This window comes from Lepidochelys olivacea (genome assembly GCF_965140295.1).
Source record: "Lepidochelys olivacea isolate rLepOli2 genome assembly, chromosome: 1".
In the NCBI taxonomy this organism is placed as follows: Eukaryota; Metazoa; Chordata; order Testudines; family Cheloniidae; genus Lepidochelys; species Lepidochelys olivacea.
Genome location: NC_140411.1, coordinates 36895484 through 36919163, shown reverse-complemented (window position 1 = coordinate 36919163; position 23680 = coordinate 36895484). Strand labels below are relative to the sequence as shown.

The following is a 23680-nucleotide window of genomic DNA, read 5'->3' as shown; positions in this document are numbered from 1 at the left end:
TGACCCAGACATACCTTCCTTAGGGTGGTAAGTGCTGCCAATTATGCTAGCCTGCACCCATTCCTGGCATTCCCATCCACTGTTAAGTCAATCACATCCCTTTTGTGTGCAGACAGAGGAGAAGAGGGGTGGGAGGAAGGAGCTCCTTACACCCCCAATCTCCTTACACAGGGCTCAGTTCAGCAAGGTACGTAAGCACATGACTAAGACGAGTGGCCTCATTGACTCCGCGGGACTATCCACACGCTTAAAGTTAGGAATGTGTTTAGGTACCTTCCTGTTCATCTGTGCAGTGCCAACTGTAATTTGGGCCTCTCCACACACCCATTCTGTAAACAAAACTGACAAAAAAAAATAAGGAAACCAAGGGCAAAGGTGAACCACCGCTTTGCAGTGGCTTTAGTTAAACAGTCCTAGCATTAGCTAAAAATGTGGCTAGGCCTGGTCAGATTTCCCTCCTTCACGTAACCTCCTTATAACCTTCAACTGCACTGACCTGGCACCTTTTCATTTTTTACTCTCTTTTAAAAAAGCTGAGTCAGAGACTGGTTAAACTGCTGGATTCAGCTTTTCTTGAACAAAACACAACATGTAACGTTAAATACACACTGGGCACAAACTGCTTCAGGCAGGTGCCGAGTGTGGAGGAAGCCCGGAGGACGCCACTTCAACATCCCCTCCCCACTCAGCACTCAGCCACTGACTCTCCATGTGTTCCTCCCTGCGGGCTGGACTGCTTTGAAGGTGTAAACTTGAAAGAGTAAAATAAATTGGAAACTCTATTTACTCCTGATCTTCCTTTTAAAAAGGTGAACTCAATCTTCACATCCGTTCATGCTCCTGTGAAGAACTGCTGAAGAAAGGTGTTGTTGGGGGATCAGGAGGGACATGATGGGATCTCAGTGAAGGCAGTACCATCCAGTGGATAGAGCACTGGACTGGAACTCAAGAAACCTGGTCAGGAAATCTTGGTCAAGTCACTTCACTTCTTTGTGCTTTTCTTTCCCCTCCCACCCTCTGTCAGTTTTACCTATTTAGACTGTACTTTTTGAGGCAGAGCCTGGCTCTTACTATGTGTTTGTACAGTGCCTAGAACAATGCAACCCTGATCTTAGTTGGAAAGAACAATAGAGTGAAACCCACAAATGTGAAATAATACAATTAAAGTAGCAGGAACACTACTACCTTTCTCTTGCTAGGTTGTCCTCTCCTTTCTACTACTTTATGTAGGATATATAAAAAATGAAAAAAAATATTTTAAAAATGTGTCTACCATATGAGCTATATTATAGTTAGAGATATGCTCAAACTACAAACTTAATGTTTAGGGATACTTGGATCAGGCATTCAGTCTGATGCATTATTATGATAAGGTCCATTTTCACATTCAGATCAGAAAGTGGGCTTGAATTTCCACTTAAAAGTTTGGGGGTGTTTGGATCCAGTGTTTTGTTGCAGCCTCTAATTATAATAGCATTAGGACACGAAAGGGCAAGTTTTACTGGATCATTAACCTACACATTGTATAGATGACATTGCAAGCTCACACACTGTAATGATGACACATATTAATAATCGATAAACCACACCTAGTAATATCTTAATGCTAAATTCTATTTATCCATTGAGATAGATCGATTATTCTATAGAATCTCTTGCAGAAGACAGTCACAATTACAGTTTAGGACTATAAACTCTAACCTACTAATGAAAACACAGATGTGAATTATTAAGTGCAAAACATGCTATTGTTGAAAGGGACTTAATATTGTAATGTTTGAGCTGTTTAATGATAATCTGTAGGAAAGTAAATTACATACAAAGTCCACATTGAAATGATCAATGATTAGCACTGAACATAGGTAGCTAAAATGACAAGCTTTACTTCTATATTCACAGTTCTATAACAATACTTAACATTTTGAAGTACAAGTGGGTGACTGAAACAAGTACCTTTACAGATAGAAACATATCTTTCCATTACATTCCTGAAGATTCACGTGTACAGTAAAATGCCCACAATTAAAAATCAACTTTGTAATGGAAGTCAGAAAAAAACCACTAACCTTGACACTGTTTGGTTAAGGTTGGCCTATATTAATGAAGTCCCTTTTGTACTTTCTAAAACACTGCAAAAATAAATTATAATGTGGAAGAAAATATTTTTGTGCAAGGAAATGGCTCAGTTCTGCATTATTAATGGCTCAGTTCTGATAAAACTTCTGTTGAAGTGGGTGGGGATTCTAAAATGTACGATCAGTTTGTGGATGGTACATAATGCGGGATTTCTTCAGAACTACTTGACCAAGAAATGACATTAAGGGGCTTTGGTTTTGTTTTATTTAACCCCAGTGTTTCTTGGGTTCTAGGTTTTAATTTAGCCTTCTGATACCTATTATGTTGATATTATATTGAAGTCCTGTGCTGGAAAAAATGCTTAAAGCTTCACTGTACCATGCAATTCTTTAGCTTTAAACAATTAGTTTTTTGTCACTCCTACGGTTTTTGCAACCTTTTATATTAAAACTAAATATTAGTTAAATGAGAATGTTCACTAGAATAGAGGTCTCCGTTTTTCACTCTAGCAATCTCCCAGGAGTATTTTTCTGTATGATAAATCAAAAATGTAAAATAAAATCTAAGCATATTTACTGCACTACAGGTGACCATAGTATTTTGCCAAAGTCGAAAGTATCAAACTTGTTTGTTTGGGTATGGAGCTAGTTCCTTTTATTACGTATCTTATATTTAATAATCAAATGTAAAATTACAGCAAATTAAGCATACATACAAAATGATAAGATAGTAAAGCTAAATAATCAGTGCTATATTACTTCACACAAAAATTAAAGCATGCCATGCTGACAACTCTTAAATCTTTTACTATGCCTAGATATTTGTCTTCCACAGACTGAAAAGCTTGACAGCATTGATCATAGAAGCTTTTCAGTTTAATACTGGAAGGAATGTATGCAGCCAAAATGATATTTTTCATGTACATTGAATCAGCTTTCCTTCAATATGAAGAGGGCAGTGAAGAGGTTACAAGTCCCTGTCTGGCATTTGCGACATGAGTAAAGTACAGGGAAGAGCAAAATGACAAGATTCTGAAATGTACTGTAGTTTAATATGTTGCTTTTTTGTGATTAAGAGCTTGTAGATTCTATATCTGTTGCCTTTGCAGATGACTATTAAGAACTGGGGGTCAAATTCTGCTTTCAGAGCCAACTATGCGGCTCCTACTGAAGTCAATGGGAGATACACATGACTAACCAAAGTCAGAATTTTCCCATATATTTTTATTCTAACCAAATTATGATATATTTCTTTTGCATCTGGATATCAAAGCATTGAGCGGGTCACTTTAGTCGATAGCTATATTTTCGGATAATTGTATTTATTCCAAAATGACATGCTGCATGAAAAACTGGGCATGCTTTGTAAAATTCATTCAGCTTCTTGGTTTGAAAAATGATACCACCAGTCCTTTTTACACATGGACTGGAAAACTTCTGCTAAAGATAACATTTATTATTCATATATGCAAACAGGACAGGTAAAGTCATACATCGAAAAAGCTCCCTCCTTCCCTCCCTCCCATTGTATAAGTTTCGCAAACAGGCATCCTTTTTATGTTTTGTTTACGTGCTTCTCCTAAGCTTGGAGCTATTTACAGAAATTACACTGTTCATTTATGGGAGCCTCAATTAAAGATATCAGGATTGATATGAGAGGAAAATTTTCAATTCAGAACTTGTTATTCACATCATTTTCTTCTCAGCTTGGAAAAGTTGAAGGTTAACGTCATCTGTTCTAGACATTTCAGAATAGTCACAGAGCTTTTCTTGGCGGTTCAGTGCCTGGCCATCCAGTCAGAGGAACAGTAATCCATATGGGAAAATTAGCTCAATGTTACTACACTGCAGGTTAATACTTGAGCCTTAGTTAGGAATGTTCGCAGCATCGTGGGACTCTTTTCTTCCTTGATCAATTTCTTAAAATAGGATTCTTCATCAGAGGCTGAAAAGAGGAGGACTGTACTGAAGTATAATTTTTCTATTACCGTGTCTTTTTTAGGAAAAAGATACATATATTTTTAAAAGTCCCATGCAAAAAATTACACAATTAGGTTAGGAGTTACACACTGAATTGCTGTATAGTACGTTGGTCGGTTTGCATCCCAGAATGATAACCTTCAATAGGAGATTTGTCAGGATCTAGTTAATGCATAAACCCTCATATATAATACAAACAATATGGTAGCTAACTGCATTCTTAGAATCAGAACATTTCCCAGCAACACTTACTTTTTCCCTTGGTTTATTTTCAACTCAACATCAATTTAGATAATTCTCCTTCAGAACACTGACATTACATAAAGAATATTTCTTCTCGTTTGAGACATACCTTATCCTGAATGGTTAAAAAAAAGTCTTGTCTAATGAGATAGGTGAAAAGGGCAGTGAACAGAGGTGTGAAATTTTTTAAATAATCAGGTAAAGGTCACCCTTTGCCAGTCTGCTTTGACAAGCATCAGCTATAAAGGGCACATCTGACTTCAGAGGGAAAAATACGTTAGATATTCTGTTTAAAAGCTGTGTTTGTACGACTTCCTTTGAAAAAGTAATTTTGAAATCTATATATTTATTTCTTTTACAATGTGGATTAATGTAGTAATCACATCTTCCTCTCTTCTGAGGAATTCTTTAAAATGAATGACTATGCACCATTGAAAAATATTCAGCTAAAAATTAACTCTTTCTTTTCCATTGAAACATTGAACTTAAACAATATCAGGTCTCAATTTTTAAGAAATGGCTTGTGTGAGACATGCCAATTCAATGTCCAGGTTTACTGTACTGTTTATACAGAAAAGCAAATAACCCATTATTACATGGGCTAACTATCTGGATACAGTTTAGAAGTTTACACACTACTAAAGGCAGATCCTGTGTTCCTTGTGCCTGGCTCTCAGGATCAAGCTCTTAAAATCTAATAGATACAGCTGTTTTTAAGCATAGCATAGTAACCAAATGACACCTGGTAGTACAGAAGCCTGATTTTATTCTCTTTTCTCATTTCTTCCAGTTAGCATTTTTTTTTATTTCAACATCTTGAAAGCCACAATTTATCAATCAGAGGTTGATAGAATTCATTTACATTTCTGAGAATGTCAGTGAACAATGGGAAAAACTGAATAAAAATGTAAAGCGAATGAATTTACCCTAATTTGATTTGAGAAAACAGAGTTCAAATGTACACCAGAAATAGTCTGTACAGAGATGAGAATCAAGAAATTTAAAATATGCAGCGTTTACCTTCCCACTAACACCCGGATTTTACAGACGAAATGAGACTATAACCAGAAAGTAGTCTGGATCATATACCAGAAAAACCACACTAAAACACTTACCAAAATTGTAGTTACAACCACTGTTCTGTTCTCAATGGCCGACTCATTTCCAAGGGAAGGTTCATGCTGAATCAAAACTAATTTATCCATGTCGTTCCAGTAGCCAACCTACAACACAAAATATAATTTTTTATCGTAACTTAAAACAATAAACATAAGATGTTAGACAAAGAATAGTATTATTGTGGTTTAGCTGCTGTTCCATATTGGTACAATTTAAACAAAGAATGAACCTGTCACAGCTATTTATTGAGCACAGCAATAGCTGGATTCCATGATTTAGTTGGGGATTGGTCCTGCTTTGGGCAGGGGGTTGGACTAGATGACCTCCTGAGGTCTCTTCCAACCCTGATCTTCTATGATTCTATGGCTTGGGCCGGGGTGGGGGGAGAGAGAGAGAGAGAGGGAATCACCCCTAGGTAAAGGGGCACAACAGGGCATTTGCACAACTTAAGTCCCATGCAGTTTGAAGGTTAAGTGGGACATAAGCAGCAGACGAGGCTTGTGCTAGCTCTCTGCATGGGGTGAAGGTCAATCATTATTTCACAGGGCCATCTGTGTCTTAGATATGCAGGGTTACAGAGAAAAAGGCTGCTCCAGTGGTCTGGGGCACTGGCCTGGGACTTAGGAAATCTGGATTCTGTTTCCTGCTCCATCACAGGACAGTGGGCAAGTCACAGAGCCTCTCTGTACTTCAGTTCCTCATCTGTGAAATGAGGATCACGGCAGTTCCCTACCTCACAGGGTGCTGTGAAGCTATGAGGATTTATTCCAGCTGAGTATTTGCCCCTAAGTTTTTAAATGAGATGAACTAGTTCTCAGGAGAAAAAAAAAACCCTTAAAAACAGTGAAATACTAATCAATTTAGTCTTTCATAATCCCTTGAAGAGTCGACAGACATATATGTGTGGGTGAAGTGGCAACAGATTAAAGGAAGAGGTCAAATCTGTGAATAATAGATGCCTAAAGTTATGCTGCTAAGTCCATGTTTTGACATCTAAATAAATGGCCTGATTTTCAAAAGTGCTGAGCATTCAGTTCCTCTTGGCTTATAGCAGAGCTGTTGAGTGGGTAAAAATCAAGCCACTCGTTTAGGCACCTAAATATGGATTTAGTATCATAACTTTAGGCACATATCTATTTTTGAAAATCCTGGCCAAACTGAATGTCCATCTCCCACACCCTGTGACCTCACCATGTCCACTGTCACTGTGTACAAATGACACTACTATCATATCTGAGGTGACCTTTAGGTAGGACAGTTAATATACTAGAGAGAAGTCTCCTGGTGGTTTCATTTCCAGAGGGGAGACCTGCAAGTTGGGTATCAATAAAGTGGCCTTTCCCTCTCTTCAGTAATTATTCAAATAGCTGCACTGATCTTGAAAGGACCCATCAGAGGCCTGCAGGCCAGGAGTCATTTGGCAGTACCCACTATTGTGAGATGCCTAAAGATTGGCCAGCAGCCACTTTCCCCTCCCTCTTTGGTGAACTCAGAGTTCACAAGACCAAGATCTGGGAGAAGGAAGCCCCTGTAACTCCTATAAAAAGGGAGAAGAGAATTAGGTTACCCTTTGTTTTCTACTGCCCAACTTGTGCAAAGCGTGCTCAGGACACAGGACTGGGTATTAGTCAGTAACAAATTGTGAAGAGCCAGAGTCAGTATAGAGATGGAATGGCTTTCACTTTGTTAACAGAACCACAAATCAGCACAGTGATACAAATGACTTGGAGAACCATTACTCTGCTGTTGAGGCCCAAGACCTCAGTACTAGAACATGTCATAATATCAGTGACATGACCAAAAATGTCTTCAACCCGTACTATCATTCCCATGCAAATATTGGGTTGTTACCACACAGAAAGTCAACTCCATATAACATGGAGAGGTGAAGTGTCTTGCTCAAGACCATACAGTAAATCAGTGCCAGAGCCAGGACTGGAACTCAGCTGTTTCTGGCTCCCATGACTATGCTCATTAACAATCCTGTGTGTATTAAAAAAATGTGATTTTTACGTTTGCTGTTTTCTTTTGGAGGTTGAAATTAATTTACTGAGACAAAAGTTGTATCAACAGTGAATGGTCATTGCACCACAGCAATGAAACTTCTCAGATTCACAATTTAACATGTGCAAATACATATAGTAATTTAATGTAAGTGAAAGAGATTCTATTTTCCCCATTTATTAAACGAACTGATAAACAAATAATATTTTGCAATGCAAGTCCTTCACTACATGTAAGAAGCATCTTTCCCTCTCCTCCTCCTACTGGTAAAAAATGCAGGTGTCTTGATTTAGGTGTCCACAGCTGACAAGAAATTCCGAGCATTGCTGATTTAGTGCAAAAGGCAGTTTTCTTTTATTAACAGGCTGCATTGCTAGAAAATATACTTTTTCATCCAGACAGCCATGGATTCACATATACAATTGATCGCTTAAAATGTCAAGTTCCTGTCAAAATTTGGGACCAACTGAAGGCAGAACATGGATACTGAAACCTGGCTGTTTTGGAAGCTCATTATAATGAAGAATGATTGTTTTGCACTGTGTGGTTCCTCACTGCTGAGAAGTTCAGGAGTGAAGCAAAAGTTTGAATGATGTGCTGTGTTGTAAAGTAAGCATCACATCAAAACACTGACAAAGAGAAAGTAGGTTTCAGAGGAGTGGCAGGCGGTTTTTCTAAGTACATGTGTACTGTGTGTATGAGTGTCTCTCCCTTTTTCTCTCTCAAATACAGAATCCGCACTAAGATAACCCTTGTTTAGGATTACTGAATAAAGACCAAATGCATAAAAAATATTTACCAAGACAGCCATGAGATGGCACAAGGGTAATATGTTCAACTATTATAAATGAAAAAAATAAATATAGGGCCAAATTCAGCCCTATATGGTGTAAACAAGTGCAACTCTCTTTACATTACAACAGTTGCGCCCACATACACCAGTGCTGAATTTGGCTGCTCAAAGTTAGGCTTCTAAATCTATTTATGCAGCTAGATCAGTGGCTTGATTTTCAAAAGTGCTGAGCACCCAGTAGCAGCCACTGAAGTCACCCAGCAATAACACTGGGGAACAGTTGGCACTTTTGAAAATCAGATGACCAGTTTTGCTGCCTGAATTTGGATTTAGCATAGAACCCACATTTAATTTTATGCATCCATTTTTGAAAGTATTGTCTTTACTGTTTCAGAGATGACGAATACAACAGATAACATGGACGATCTATTTTTACCCAATCTGCATTCACTATATAGAAACACATGACTCTGAGATGTGTGATGCTCTCTCTGTTTGTGGATATTAGAACTGCAGGCAACAAAAAAAAACATTTTTCTAAAACTCTGATGCATGAGTTACTATGACTGGAAAGGAAAGTGCTGAAATGATTTTGTCAGATGACTCATCAGTGATGTTACACAGGGCATGGAAAGCAGACATTTAGTTCAATTAGGTATCTTTATTTCTGATGTATTATATAGGATTTGTCATACTGGATCAGAGCACTAATCCAACAAGTCAGGTATTGTTCCTCTGGAAGTTACAAATACCAGACCCTCACAGGAAGCTGATGACACTCCTTCCCTAAATCCTGCATCCATTCATAATGCATCTTGCCAATTGCAAGTATCTAGCTAATTTTCATGAGGGAGAATTCCTTTCTGACCTTTGTGCCTACACCTTATATATAAAATTTGCATGAAAGCATGACATTTGATTACTGTATGCAATAGGAATAAAGCATCCTGCTGCATGTTAGAGGCCACATAAGTACCCAAAATATGTGAAAATATAAGTGGAAATAAAAGCGTGCAATAGACAAGGTACAGTGCTTGCAGGCTTAGGGTATCCAAATCTGTCGGAGCCATCGGGGTTATGTCTTGGGAAAGAGTAGAATGGCACAGACGGCATTGTAAATTATGCTTATCTGCAGCTGATGGCAAGGTGGTATAATGGGGTAGAACCTTAGCTGGTGTAAATTAGTGCAGTTCTGTTTAAATCAATGAGTTACGCTGATTTACATCAGTGGAGGATCTGGCCCAGTGCCAAATATTCTCCTTGAGTGCCAGGTATTGAGTTCCTTAGATTGTGGACTAGGTCTTTGGTGTCTATCTCAAATCTGATTGTCAGACCTCCATCTCTGTCTAATGAATAATGGCTGATTGTTGTCTGTAAGATCTGGGGTCAATAGAGGTGTTTACCTCCCACTGTCAACTAAAGGCTTTGTTGCCCTATGCCACATGGACCAAACAGAAATGATGGTTACTTATCTGTAACCTAGGTTCTTTGAGATGGACTTTGCATAGTCACTCTCATGGGATGCTCTGACCTGTGCAGCCTGAATGGTAGAATTCTAGCTAGTGGTAGCCGTTGGAGGGCTCATGCATGTCTCTTGACCCTCTCTTCAATTAATGTAAGTGTTCCAGGTAGAGGGCAAAAAGGTCTTGGTGCTTCAGCCACTTAAGTTTCTTCCCCTATGACTCCAAGTCCTTTGGTAAGTAGGACTCCAAGGGAAAGGCTGCTGGGGAATGCAAATATGCAGAGTTCATCTCGAAGAACCTTGGTTATAGGTATGAAACCTTCATTTCTCCTTTGAGTGTCCTCTGCATACTCCCATCCATGGGATAAACTAACAAGCAGCACTCCAAGTCAGGATGGTGGGACCATGGAGTCCGAATTAAATCAGGACTGAAGGACTGCCTTGCCAAATTTTGCATCAGATCTGGACTCTAAAACTAAGGAAGAGTGTGTAATTAAAGTATAAACAGCACTGCAAGTTGCTGCTCTACATATCTCTACCAGAGAAAAGTGTCTAGAGAAAGCCATAGAGGCTGCCTTCGACCTAGCAGAATGAGTTTTAATTCCCTGAGAAATGGACAACCCTCACAATTTATACTCTTCCTCAATATAGACTCGAACCCTCTAGAAAGCAGAAATTTGTACAGAAATAGCATTTCTCTTGCACTTCTTTTCACGAGCAGTAAACAATTTTGGGGACCGTCTAAATTGTTTAGTCTGTTCTAAATAAAATGCCAACATTCTTTTAACATCTAGAGTACATAATTTAGCTTCCCCATCCTGAGTATGAGGTTTGAGGAAGAAAATCAGTAAAATTATAGACTGATTTAAGTGAAAACAGAGACCATTTTCCGTAAAAACCTAGGATGTATATGAAGAACCACTTTATCTTTATGGAAACAGCGAACAGTGAATGAGCCATTAACGCATTCATTTATATGTCTTACCAAAGTGATTGCTATAAAAATACTGTTTTTATAGACAAATGAAATAAAAAATAATTCCCCAAAGGTTCTACAGGAGGACTCATCAATTGTGACAGTACTAAATTCAGATCCCAAGATGGTACAGGGTATCTTATTGGATGGTATAAATTATTAAGACCTTATAAGTAGCTCAACTACATCATTAATAAAAATTGATTTTACATCCACAAGTTCATATGTTGATATGATTGAGAGAAGAACATTTACTGAAAATAGTGAAAGAACTGTTTTCTTAAGATACAATAAGTGCTCTAATATATAATTAATTGGTGCTGTATGTGGATCTATATCATAGATAGTAGACCAAAATAAAACATTTTTCTATTTATGACTATAACATTTCTGCATGGACTCTCTTCTGGAGTGTAACTATATATTCTACACTTCTAATGAACAACTTTTCTATTGGTATCCTAGAGCTTGTCTTCACTATGGCGCGAGGTTGATGTAAGTTACACTGCCTCAGTTATGTAAAGTACATAACTGAAGGCGACATAACCTACGTCACCTTACTGTCCCACGTTATATCGATTCCTGGTGACGTAGCTTCCGCCTCTCACTGAGGTGGATTACAGAAGTCGATGGGAGAGCGCTCTCCCATTGACTTAGCATGTCTTAACCAGACTTGCTAAATTGATGCCACTGCATCAATTGCAGCAGCGCCGATTTGGCCCGTAGTGATGACAAACCCCTAGAGTCCTATTTCCCATACTGTTAAATGAAGATCCTGAAGATTCAGATGATAAACCATCCCAGGTTATTGAAACAACAAGTCTGATAGCAGTGGCAGAGGCTCCATTACAAGTTCTTGACAGGTGCATTAAGTGCAGACGCCATTGCTGTCTGGGCCATGCTGCTCCTGTTAAAATCATCCTGGCCTTGTGTTTATCCCTCTCTGAATGAGGGGATGGGGGTAAATGCATCTGATATTGACTCACTGTCTCTACTTGATCTCAAACAAAAACTTTGACACTTGCTGTTGCTGCTGGATGCAAAAAGATCTATTAGCAGATTCCCCCATGAACTGAAGAGATGTGTTACCCTTTGTCCTTCAAGGACCATTCATGCATCTAATATGTTGAGCTGCTCAGATGATCTGCAAGAGTTTTTTGTCCCTCCACTATATGTATTGTTATTTGATCAGTGTTGTGTTCTATACACCATTTCCAAAGGCTCTCTGCCTCCATGCATAGTTGCTGGGAATAAGTGCCCCCTTGTTTGTGCAGATAATATAGCGCCCTCATATTGCCTGTTATCTTCTGAACAAATATGTTGTACCTGAAGTAGAAACTACTTTAGAGCTAACCTGATTGTCCTCAGCTCTAATAATAGTGATAGGTAGGACCTTCTGGTCTTTTCTTTCGTTGATAAGTGAGCTGTGATTAACAATTTGTTGTCCAGATGCCAGTATAGATGTCCCCATCCCAGTGTAAATACATCGGAGATGAGTATTACTGAAGGCAGAGGGGAACTGAAAGGTGTGCCCTTCATTACATTTTGAGTGTTTATCCACCACACAAGTGATGCTAACACCTGCTGTGGAATGATCACTTTGTGATGCATGTTGCCTAAACCTGATTTGTAATTTATCGCTAAACAGTGTTGAAGATCTCTCATCTAAAGATGAGCACATGGTGTAACTGCACAGGTTGACACCAAAAGACCCAACAACCAGAGAAAAAGAGAATTGATGGACATTGTAACTTGAGAGGGAGAGATTTTTATTTTTTATAATTCTCTCCTCTAGGAGAAAAGCTGTTGCCACAGTTGAATCTAGAATGGCTCCCATAAATAGACTTTGCTGAGTTGGGAAGAATTTGCTGAGTTGGGATTAGAATGAACTTTATTTGTAATCTGAGACGGCAAAAAAGGGAACATATTGTTTTACATGCAGTAGGATGATGTTTTTATTGACCAGTCATCTCGGTACAGGTACACAAACATCCCATTCCTTCTTAGGTGTGCTGACACTACAGACAGGCATTTTACAAACACCCTGGCTGCTGTAGATAACCTGAAGGGAGAACTTGGTACTGAAAATGGTCATCTCCTACCATGAAACACAGATATTTCCAGTGCCATGGTATTTTTGAAATATTCATCTTTCAAATCTAAGCTGAAAACCAACCCTGAAGGGAAAGAAAAGGGTATATAGAAGCTTGAGATAACATGTGGAAACAAAATTTCTGTATATACATGTTTAATATTCTTAAATCCAAAAGAGAGTGAAGGCCCCCATGTGTTTTTGAGATGAGAAAATAATGAGAATAAAACCCCTCTCTATCTGATTTTGTGGTATGATCACTGTTGTCTGTGCTGCTAATAGAGAATGAAACTCTTTTTCTAACTATTCACGGTGAACTCAATACTTGCCCTGGAAGGAAATGGGAAGGCTGTAGGATGGAAGTGTTTTTTAACCGAATCATGTAATTGCATGCAACAACTTTTAGGATCCACCTATCTGATGTTATCAACCCCAATTGTTGATAAAAATGAGACAAATGGTTCCCAAACTGTGGATAAACAAAGTCCAATTGGACTGATTTCAAATGAAGTCAAAGCCCTGTGTCCTCATGTCAAATCTTGCAGGGATTGCCAAAGATGATGAAGTGGAAGTCTTCTCTCTATTATTTCAAAGTTTAAGTGGCCTCTATCTTTGTGGTTGCTGACAGTGGGGCGGGGGTGTGGAGGAGAGGGATGCCACTGGGGCTGATAATGATAGGTCTTCTTTTGATAATTGTAAGGAAGCAATAACAAAGAAGAAGGTAGGTAATATCTGTGGTATCTATATTGAGGAGTTGAATATGGTCTCTTTGCTGTGTTAAAGAAACCTAAAAATCTGGCTGTGGACCTCACATTTTTCATTTTCTCCAGTATCTCATCAGTCTGTATACTAAACAGACCTTCTTCAAAAGGAAGATCGTCAATCCTCATCTTTGTCTCATGAGGAAGTCCCACTGATCTTAATCATGAACATCTTCTTAATGTGATAGTTGAAGCTACTGCCCTCACTGAAGAGTCAAAATCCACACTTAAAATTGTTCAGCAACATTTCATCCCTCAATCAAAATAGCACTTGCTAATCTTTTGTTTCAGAGTAACAGCCGTGTTAGTCTGTATTCGCAAAAAGAAAAGGAGTACTTAATCTTTTGTGTTCCTCCAGTAGGGAATTGAGGAACAAAGACATTTTTCACCAGAGATGATATTGCTACTTAGCCATGAAAGCTTCATAATTAGATATGCACATGGCTAGTGTAGCTGAAGAAAATATATTTCTTCCAAAACATCCAGTCTCTTCCACTCCTTATAAGACAGAAAAGAATGGATAGGAGCATCTTTCGATCTTTAAATCAAATTAGGAGATGGATGGGTATGAAACATAGCCAGGCCTTCCTGTGTAAATTACTATAATTTAGCTGCATTTTTTGATAAAGGCTGAGCAGATGAGGGAGTATTCCAAATTGATTTTGTTGAAGTCAACCACAGTTTAAAGGAAGTGTAATTTGTCGTCTAGCAGCAGCCCCCAAAATGTCAAACTCAGGATGGGCCAATTCTTCAAGCAAAACTGAGAGAATATCAAATGTCTTTGTCATACATGTTACTAGCTCATGAAAAGCCACAGCATGCTCTGACTGATGATAATGATGAAATATTCTCCACATTTTCATCTGGAGAAGACATATCTTTGGAATCTGGTTCAGACTCCCTCAGCTCCAGTAATTCCCTCTCCTCAGACTATGGGTCCCTTACTTCCACAGGTAATTTATCCAGCATTAGGTGTGTTGTCAAATATGTATCCTTCAGATCCAACAACTGAATGTTCTCCTGGTATTGAATTGGTGAAGGTCTATTTCCATATATTGGATCTTCTTGATTAGGAGATGGAGGTGGCCAGTGGACTAAGGTGGTACTTGCCAGTCAGGTCAAAAACCCATTGATGGGTCTGGCTGACAATACCTTTGTGCGTACAGATCTGGTGGATATATATGAATCTGTATATAATAGTCTTTCTCCAGATCCAGTCTCCGATGTGTATCTCTTTTCTGACCTAAATCCCTTTGTGGTTTGGGTGGTGGCAAGTAAATCTTCTCTCAAGATCCAGAAGACAACCTAGATGGTGGGAGTATTGGGGAAATCCTGATTTCTTTCAGCCTTCTGATGAGTCTTGGAGAAGCAGTTAGTTGGATTGGTTGTAACACAACATCTGATACCTGCTCAGAAGTAATACCTGGCCAGTTACTAACAGAATTGGTGATGGAGTTGAACAATGAACCATTGTCTGCACAATTATTTGCTGTGGTACTGTGCTGGCACCGAGTACTCAGTACATCATCCTCCGTTCCTTAGCCCTCCTTTTCAGAACCAGTTCATCTGGATCCAACGTGATCGAATTTGAAGAAGAACATCTCCTGATTCTACCTCAAGATCCCGCATCCAAGCAATGTTCTTCAAAAAGTTTGTCTAGATGAATCTTTTCCTCACAGATTGCTCTTTGCAAAGAGGCAAAGAGGATTGCATATTCATACTTTGCATTGACGGGGAGTCCTCCTGAATCAAAATGGCTCTAAAAACAGAGGCTGACACCATCATGGATTTCTTTTTCTTCAGATCCTTACATTTCTTGGATCCTGTAGTACCAGGTGCCAAGGAGGCTCTGTCCCTTTAGATTGAATTGCTCAGAGCGAAGCAGGTCTCTGTGTGCTTTCCATTCCAGATGTTTTCACTGACAGCACCTCTTGTAGTAAAATCGCTTGAAGTTTTGTCTTTCCTTCTTTGCTTTTGTAGTAAAAGTTGAGCAAACACATTTTGAAGGAGACTGCCCCTCTTCTAAATGTGCCAGACATCTGTCATGTGTGTCTGACACCAGGAACACCACCGGACATGAGACATCTCTTAAATCCAGGCTTTTTAGCCTCCAGTTCAGACATCCTGACTGCTATGGACAACTACTAACTTGATATCTAAACTAACTAGCCAACATAGATCTGGAAGTATCTGATAGCAAGTTTCTAACTGTTCAGCTGGTGCCTTGGGATGTTTAATGTTCACTGAAGGGAAGAGCAAGGGAGGCTTATGAGTGCTCCAATGGTTACTATCAACTAGAATTCTACCATACAGGCTGCACCAGTCAGACCATCCACAAGTAGAATATGCAGAGAACACTTGAAAGATAATAGAAAATTAATGAAGTAAACTTCAAACTTCAGCCCTGAGTTCCTGTGTGCTGCAGCCACATGCACTTACTGCCTGTTGTCCACAATGCAGGGACAACCACAAACAGAGGCAGTTAGACCAGGAGTGGCAGCCAGATTAGACATATTCATTGTCAGGTGACAGAGGGATTCATGAAAGGACCAGAACAGGTCCACCTTCCCCATATCAGAGTTCAGTCATTTGTCATGCTTGCAAACTACAACTGCACACATTGATTTGGGTCATAGCTATTACTTGGATACCTTTTCAGATAATTTGTCTTGACTAAAGCTTGGGCTCTGGGTCTGTTGTTTAGCACTCTTCCCCCTCCTCGCTATGATGTTGAACTGTTTGTCTTTTGGGGATGACAATTCATCAGGGAATCATTTGCTGAGCACGTCTGTTCTGAAAACTCCTGTGTATCTAACAGTGGAGGACTCTTGACTTAATTTATTCCTGATTTGTCTCAGTATTAATTCAAGAGCTGCTACTCTCCTATACACCTTTGGCTCATATTTCTGCCCCCTTTCAAACTCTGCTATATTCATGAAACATATGCAAACTTCTACAAGAAAGCAAAAGGAATTACAAAGAATAAAGGCTCATATTTTCAAGGGTGCACTCTCTTTTATGCGAATAACACAATTTGAAGATTTGTATGCACATACCTACAAGCATTTGCCTGAGTTGTCCACATGCAAACTGGACATGCACAAAAGTGTACTTGTCTATGGTGACCATTTAAAATGTTTATACAAAATAATGATGGAAATAAGGTCAGTTGTATTTAAAGCAAATGTAATTAGCTGGTGCAATTAATTTTCCTTTCATAAAATGTTTTTTTTCTTCCTTTCCTCCTGACCCTCAAAAAACCCATATTAATTACGATTTCTGATTTCTAGTTTATGTTCATCCATAAGATAAAAACATAACTGCATGAAGTGTTGATAATTTACTGCAAATAAGGTGCAGTGGGCATGTACTACTCAGACTAATGACCCTTCTTCACTTCCCAGGCACCCGAACAAAACCCCATCAAGCTGTTTTTCATTAGACTATGCCTGATTGAACAACTTCACATACACACACACTTGTTTTTGTTCATTTTCCTCTTACATTGTTGCACAGAATAAAGGTATCTACTGTAAAATTTACTTTACACTCTCAAAAGACCCCACAAACCTCAATACCACATAAGCTGTAACTTACTGTGTTTATTTAAAAAAGATTGTAAAAATAATAGGCCAGATTCATCCATGGTGCTAGTGGCTACACCTTTGTTGACATCAGTGGTGTTGCACCCCATGGAAAAATGTGACCCAAGAGCTTTTTAGTCCCACACCTCAAATCCTTATTTTGATATCTTTATTTATTTAATATTTCAATAGACAGACAGACCCTTTCAGATCTGACCAGCACGTACCTTACGAGGGCCTGTGTTCTTCAGCTCAAATACATCCATTGTATAGTTGACTCTGCGACCATAGTGGTCAAACTGAACATTTCCGGTCAGCCCTTGTATTCGAACCTAAAAATGAAAACAGAAATTGCAGCCTCATGTGCTTTTTGCACCCAATTGCCACACAGTAGTTGGGCATTATTAAGTGAATCACGGAACACATTCGTCTTGTGCTTTTGGACCACGTATTTTCACTGCAGTATACTGTAAATATAATACTTTGGACCAAAACAAACAAACAAACTAAAAAGGATATTTTGCTTGATGCTTTGGGTCTTTTCCAGCTCAAATCTTGATACTAAGGCATGTGTGTACTGACGTACAGTACTCGCAAGGGTGAAATTCACCCTCCTGCAGAGGGCCTAAGTAAAGCCCTCTGTACTACAGAAGCCTGGTGTATCTGTGTGAGGGGAGAGTGGCCTGGGGCAGAGATGTCTCAACACTCTTAGTCCAGAGGGCTATAGGGGAGAAGCTGCGGGATCCATAATTCCTTTTTTCCCATGGCCCTAGATACCACATGCAAGTGAGATTCTGGAATTTTGGGTGCAATTTCAGCCCACAGGCTGATGCAGCAGATGCAGTGGGGACATGGGTTGAACTGCAGCCTAGGCTCTGCCCCTGGGTGTGGTCTCTATGGCACTGCACTGATAGGCACGCAGCTTCTGGTCCTTATCCTGATGAAGTCAGTGGATGTGTTGCCATTGGCTTCCACGGTAACAGGATCAAGCCGATATAGACGTATTACTCAGACTTTATGATCCTGATGTCAGCTTCACCATAGAAACTTGACGTCATGCCTTTAGAGAATATTATAGATCTGGACACTTTCTTCACAGAATATTTGAAGTACATTAAATGTTTATTATCTTTTCATAAGAGTCAGGATGTGTATTTTAAATCAGATACTTCTCTCTTTGTCCATTTCAGCCTTATCCGACCCTCAATTTCCATCCCACCACCAACCTCAGCCTGGTCCAGTCCACACAAGAGATCCACTTCCTGGACACTACAGTGCTAATAAACAATGGTCACATAAACACCACCCTATACCGGAAACCTACTGACCGCTATTCCTACCTGCATGCCTCCAGCTTTCACCCTGACCACACCACACGATCCATCGTCTACAGCCAAGCTCTGCGATACAACCGCATTTGCTCCAACCCCTCAGACAGAGACAAACACCTACAAGATCTCTGTCAAGCTTTCTTACAACTACAATACCCACCTGCAGAAGTAAAGAAACAGATTGATAGAGCCAGAAGAGTTCCCAGAAGTTACCTACTACAGGACAGGCCTAACAAAGAAAATAACAGAACGCCACTAGCCGTCACCTTCAGCCCCCAACTAAAACCCCTCCAACGCATTATTAAGGATCTACAACCTATCCTAAAGGATGACCCAACACTCTCACAAATCTTGGGAGACAGGCCAGTCCTTGCCTACAGACAGCCCCGCAACCTGAAGCAAATACTCACCAACGACCACATACCACACAACAGAACCACTAACCCAGGAACTTATCCTTGCAACAAAGCCCGTTGCCAACTGTGCCCACATATCTATTCAGGGGACACCATCACAGGGCCTAATAACATCAGCCACACTATCAGAGGCTCGTTCACCTGCACATCCACCAATGTGATATATGCCATCATGTGCCAGCAATGCCCCTCTGCCATGTACATTGGTCAAACTGGACAGTCTCTACGTAAAAGAATAAATGGACACAAATCAGATGTCAAGAATTGTAACATTCATAAACCAGTCGGAGAACACTTCAATCTCTCTGGTCACGCGATCACAGACATGAAGGTCGCTATCTTAAAACAAAAAAACTTCAAATCCAGACTCCAGCGAGAAACTGCTGAATTGGAATTCATTTGCAAATTGGATACTATTAATTTAGGCTTAAATAGAGACTTGGAGTGGCTAAGTCATTATGCAAGGTAGCCTGTTTCCTCTTGTTTTTTCCTCCCCCCCCCCCCCAGATGTTCTGGTTTAACTTGGATTTTAACTTGAAGAGTGGTCAGTTTGGATGAGCTATTACCAGCAGGAGAGTGAGTTTCTGTGTGTATGGGGGTGGGGGGATGTGAGAACCTGGATTTATGCAGGAAATAGCCCAGCTTGATTGTCATGCACATTGTGTAAAGAGTTGTCACTTTGGATGGGCTATCACCAGCAGGAGAGTGAATTTGTGTGGGGGGGTGGAGGGTGAGAAAACCTGGATTTGTGCTGGAAATCACTTTAGATAAGCTATTACCAGCAGGACAGTGGGGTGGGAATAGGTATTGTTTCATATTCTCTGTGTATATATAAAGCCTGCTGCAGTTTCCACGATATGCATCTGAGGAAGTGAGCTGTAGCTCACGAAAGCTTATGCTCTAATAAATTGGTTAGTCTCTAAGGTGCCACAAGTCCTCCTTTTCTTTTTGCGAATACAGACTAACACGGCTGCTACTCTGAAATTCTTCAAGACTGAAACCCTTGATGGTAGGCAGAAAGCTGCCAATTCTGTCAGAAGTCACTTCTTCTTAGTGTCTGCTCCTGAGTTGAGTTGCTCATTTGCAATTGGAATGATTTATATTCTACTGTAGGATTTTTTTAAAAAAAGCTCCATTCTTGAAGAGAAAGGCTAAATCATCTTGACAGGGATCTGGAACTTTCTAGGCATTCATATTCATCAGAAATTCAAACTTCTGACATCAATGAACAATGGCTGTGGGATATATTCTTTTTAAAGAAACAAAAACTTTAAATAGTTTTACCTGTGTGATTTGCATTGGGAGTAGTTTACAAGCATTTGGGATGATGCAAACAAATTTGATATGCAGTGTGGTTAATAAAATAACTCTCTGACAGTAATTTAATTACACATCCTTCTATTTGTATTACCTGGAATTAACTTTTTCTTTAAGCAAATATTACTTTTCATGCCTAGGCTACAGTGCACAAAGCAGCTGGCAAACTAAGCATTTCAATAGAGAAAATTCCCTCTCTTACAATATAACAGAGTAGTTTTCAATATACCAGGTAAAGTACTTGCTCTGTAGTCAGGCCACAGCTCTTGTGCTTCATTGATAATATAAGGCTCTCTACCCTTTCTCTCAACCAGTAAACTAAAACAGCAGCAGTGACGACAATCAAACTAATTACTAGGTGCTTTCAGATGGTGATTGAAAATAAAACGTCCCTACATGCCCATCACACCTTGCTGAGTGTTATACCTTCCATATCACAGAACTAGCAAATTGATCTACTATTCACCAAGGTCACTAGAATTAAGCATAACTTTACCTGTTTGAGTGTTCTCTCCATATCAATCCCCTGGCCCCATGGTGCAGCAGGATTAGCAAGACAATCACCGGCATTCCCTCTCCGTGAAATATCAATTTTCTGCCTTCTAAGGTTACGGAATGTTTCAGCCATCACAAGTACCCCATCATAGGTCAGAGCAGATGTGTACTAAACAGGGAGACAAATGCATCATTTCAGTGTGGCAAGTCTGTAGAAAATCAGCTCAGACTTAGATATATTTCTATTTTAGCCTGCTATGCACCCTGAGAGAAAACTCCCATCAAAGTCAACAGAAGTTTCATCTAAGCAAGGAATGCATGCTCTCAGAGTTGAGATCATATTACAGTAGTTCAGCTTTAAAACTATATTTCAGAAGGTCAGCAAATAGCTCTCTGAGGAACCATAGCAGGAGACAAACTAAAACAACAATCTCCCTTTCTCAAACTTTTTGTCATTTATTTTATCCATCTGGGACTAATACCTGCCAAGCCATCTTCACTGAAGGTGAGAGAAGAACTGGTAGTTCACTGAGCAGGCTTAGGATCATGAATAAATGCATTGGAAAGAGTGGGAGAACCTGGTTACTTAAATTGCAGAGTAATCAGGATTAGCATTTTTCATTCCATTTGCAAAATTTCTGCTTAGTTGCTCTCATGAAATAGGCTATAGTGAAATAAAGGAGACTAGAGAAGTCAGAGTGGAAAGTATCAGTTTTAGGCAAAAAACATGTAAGATAGCGTATGCTGTTAATTTGAAAACACAGGTGAAAAATACATAGATGCTCAAAGGCAGGGTAATCTAGCGGATAAGGCACTGGGCTGAGATTCAGGAGAGTGATCTGCTTTGTGACTTTGGGTAAATTAATTCACATCTTTGTTTCCTCTCCCACATTTTATCTTGTCTGTTTAGGTTGTAAACTCTTTGGTACAGGGATTATCTCTTATTGTGTTTTGTACAGTGCCTAGCACAATGGAGTCCCAATCCCTATCAAGCCTCTAGACACTACCATAATACAATTTATTACTATTAATAATAAATGAACTCTGAGGCACTTATCTTTACAGCCGAGTTGCGGTTTGCCTGTCAAGAAAATGTCAGGTCTGTAGAAGAGGCCAGATTTTGATAGGTGTATTGGACTGGACAGATAAGAACCAGAAAGGCATGCAGTTGCACTGTAAAATCATGCTTACTTGTAAGCATTACACCAGGATTAACATAGGGTATAATTTCCAGATAGTCAACAACATAGGGATTATATATTAATTATTATTATATCTCAGATTCACAAGACAGCTTGCTGTCTGGAAATTTATGAATTCAATGTACATATAATATGGTAAGGCTAACATCAAAGATTGGTTGGAGTTAGGATATCAGTTTTAAATAAAATTTTGATTTCTAATTTTGTCATTAAGGGGGTTAACTGGGGAACAAGTGACAGAAGATGTAAAATTTGTAGCAGTTCATATTTCTGTCAGATAATTGCAATGCTGAGTTTAATTAGTCATCAGTATTTGTGAGGTCACATATCTTGTGCTGTAGCTCAATATTATGAAATAAAGCTATTTATTCATGAACTCAGCTATGTGAATCATAAGTTAAAATGTTTGAATAAAATCCTTGGTAGTATGTAAAATTAACAAGTACCTTTGGAGGGCTGTCAGATCCTGGGTATTCTCTCTGATCCAGCTTCTTCCAGCGCTGCATGAGTTTAGTTACCATAGGAGTACTGAAATCTACTAACTGAAATCCTGTTACATTGGCTCCTCCATGCATAAACCTCTCCAAAGAAATATCTTTGAATCCCTAGAAAATCAATTTAACATTTTGTTTGCCCTAGGACATTGTTCTGGGCCAGACATGTTTTAGGTTAGCAAGTGAGCATAAATGAACAGACAGAGAGAAAATAGGTAAATAGATTTCTAAGACAAGTAAAGGCTTAAAACCTGGGAAGAAACTTCAGCCTTAGGGCATAATGTTATTTTGAATGATAAAAAAAAAAGGTGAATTTAAATTACCAGGTTACTGTTTGAATGCAATAGGTATGTATCAACAGTTGGAAAAGGCATTATTGGGAATGATGGACAAATGGTTGAGGAAACAAATTCAGATCCTCTTGTTTGCAAAGCAATTTCAGAATATTAAGGGCCTGATCCAGTCTCTATTAAAGACAAAGGAAAGACTCCAAACTACTTCAACGGGTATTGGATTGAGGCCTAATCAATTATGCCCATGGTTCAAGGTGATATTGCAGAGTGAAGGAGACACTATTTTGTAAGTATAAGCTGTCTGAGATCAATTGTTCAAGCTGAAGATGGATGAGTTATCCAACATGTATAATGGTGTGATGGGGATATCAGAACTTATACGTAGAGTTTGTAGGTTTGCCTGCCAGTGTAAAACCAATGTAAGTGACATCAGAACCAAGCCTACTATGAAGTTTTAACTGTACCCATTAGAAAACCATTTTCTCTATTGTATTTGAGGTTTATATTAAACCTCAATGTCAACATAGAAAGAAAAATTAAATTATAGGCACATCCATAATTATGTGTTTCTATGGTTAATTTGTTCAGTGAGTGTAAATCCAAGCCCTTTAGTAAAAGGTGCTTTTAGAGATATAATTCCACTTTAGGAACGCATAAATATCAAACTAGCTAACTGACCAAAACAAAATACCACCCCTGCAAGTCTTCTTTCCCAACCAAACTATCACTGAAACATCTCACATTTTGTTAAACTTCCACTGATTTGGCAAATTTAATTTATCCCCAGTAGTGTTATTACATTGCACTTAAAAAGCAAGATTTAGAAAACGTTTTCTGAGGTCCTGACCCAATGCCAACTCAAGTCAGTAGACAGACCCTCTTTAAAGGCATTGGATCAAGCTCTTAAAGAGAATTTTAGTGCATGTGAAAGGTGTCAGATCATCAACTCATTTTACACAGGCTACTGAACAGCCGTCAGATACCTGCAGCTTCCAGTCACTTTCACAGGTAACCCAGAGGGGAATAAGCTTCAGTTCATATCC

At 39.1% G+C, this 23680-nt stretch overlaps 1 protein-coding gene across 8 annotated transcripts in view; it reads right to left on the bottom strand.

The window, feature by feature from the left end:
* Positions 1-23680, bottom strand: part of GRIA4 (glutamate ionotropic receptor AMPA type subunit 4) — a 285724-nt gene that overhangs the window by 64495 nt on the left and 197549 nt on the right. For 6 of the 8 annotated variants that reach the window (XM_084632423.1, XM_084632427.1, XM_084632426.1 and 3 more), the window contains 4 exons: positions 22297-22455; positions 20650-20817; positions 17317-17421; positions 5414-5521 (listed from right to left, as the gene is read on the bottom strand). In XM_084632423.1, coding sequence (XP_084488549.1) covers positions 5414-5521; positions 17317-17421; positions 20650-20817; positions 22297-22455 — 540 coding nt within the window. Of the gene's footprint in view, positions 1-1829; positions 4021-5413; positions 5522-17316; positions 17422-20649; positions 20818-22296; positions 22456-23680 lie in introns of those variants that run through there. The other 2 variants (XM_084632430.1, XM_084632428.1) reach the window with 2 other exon arrangements.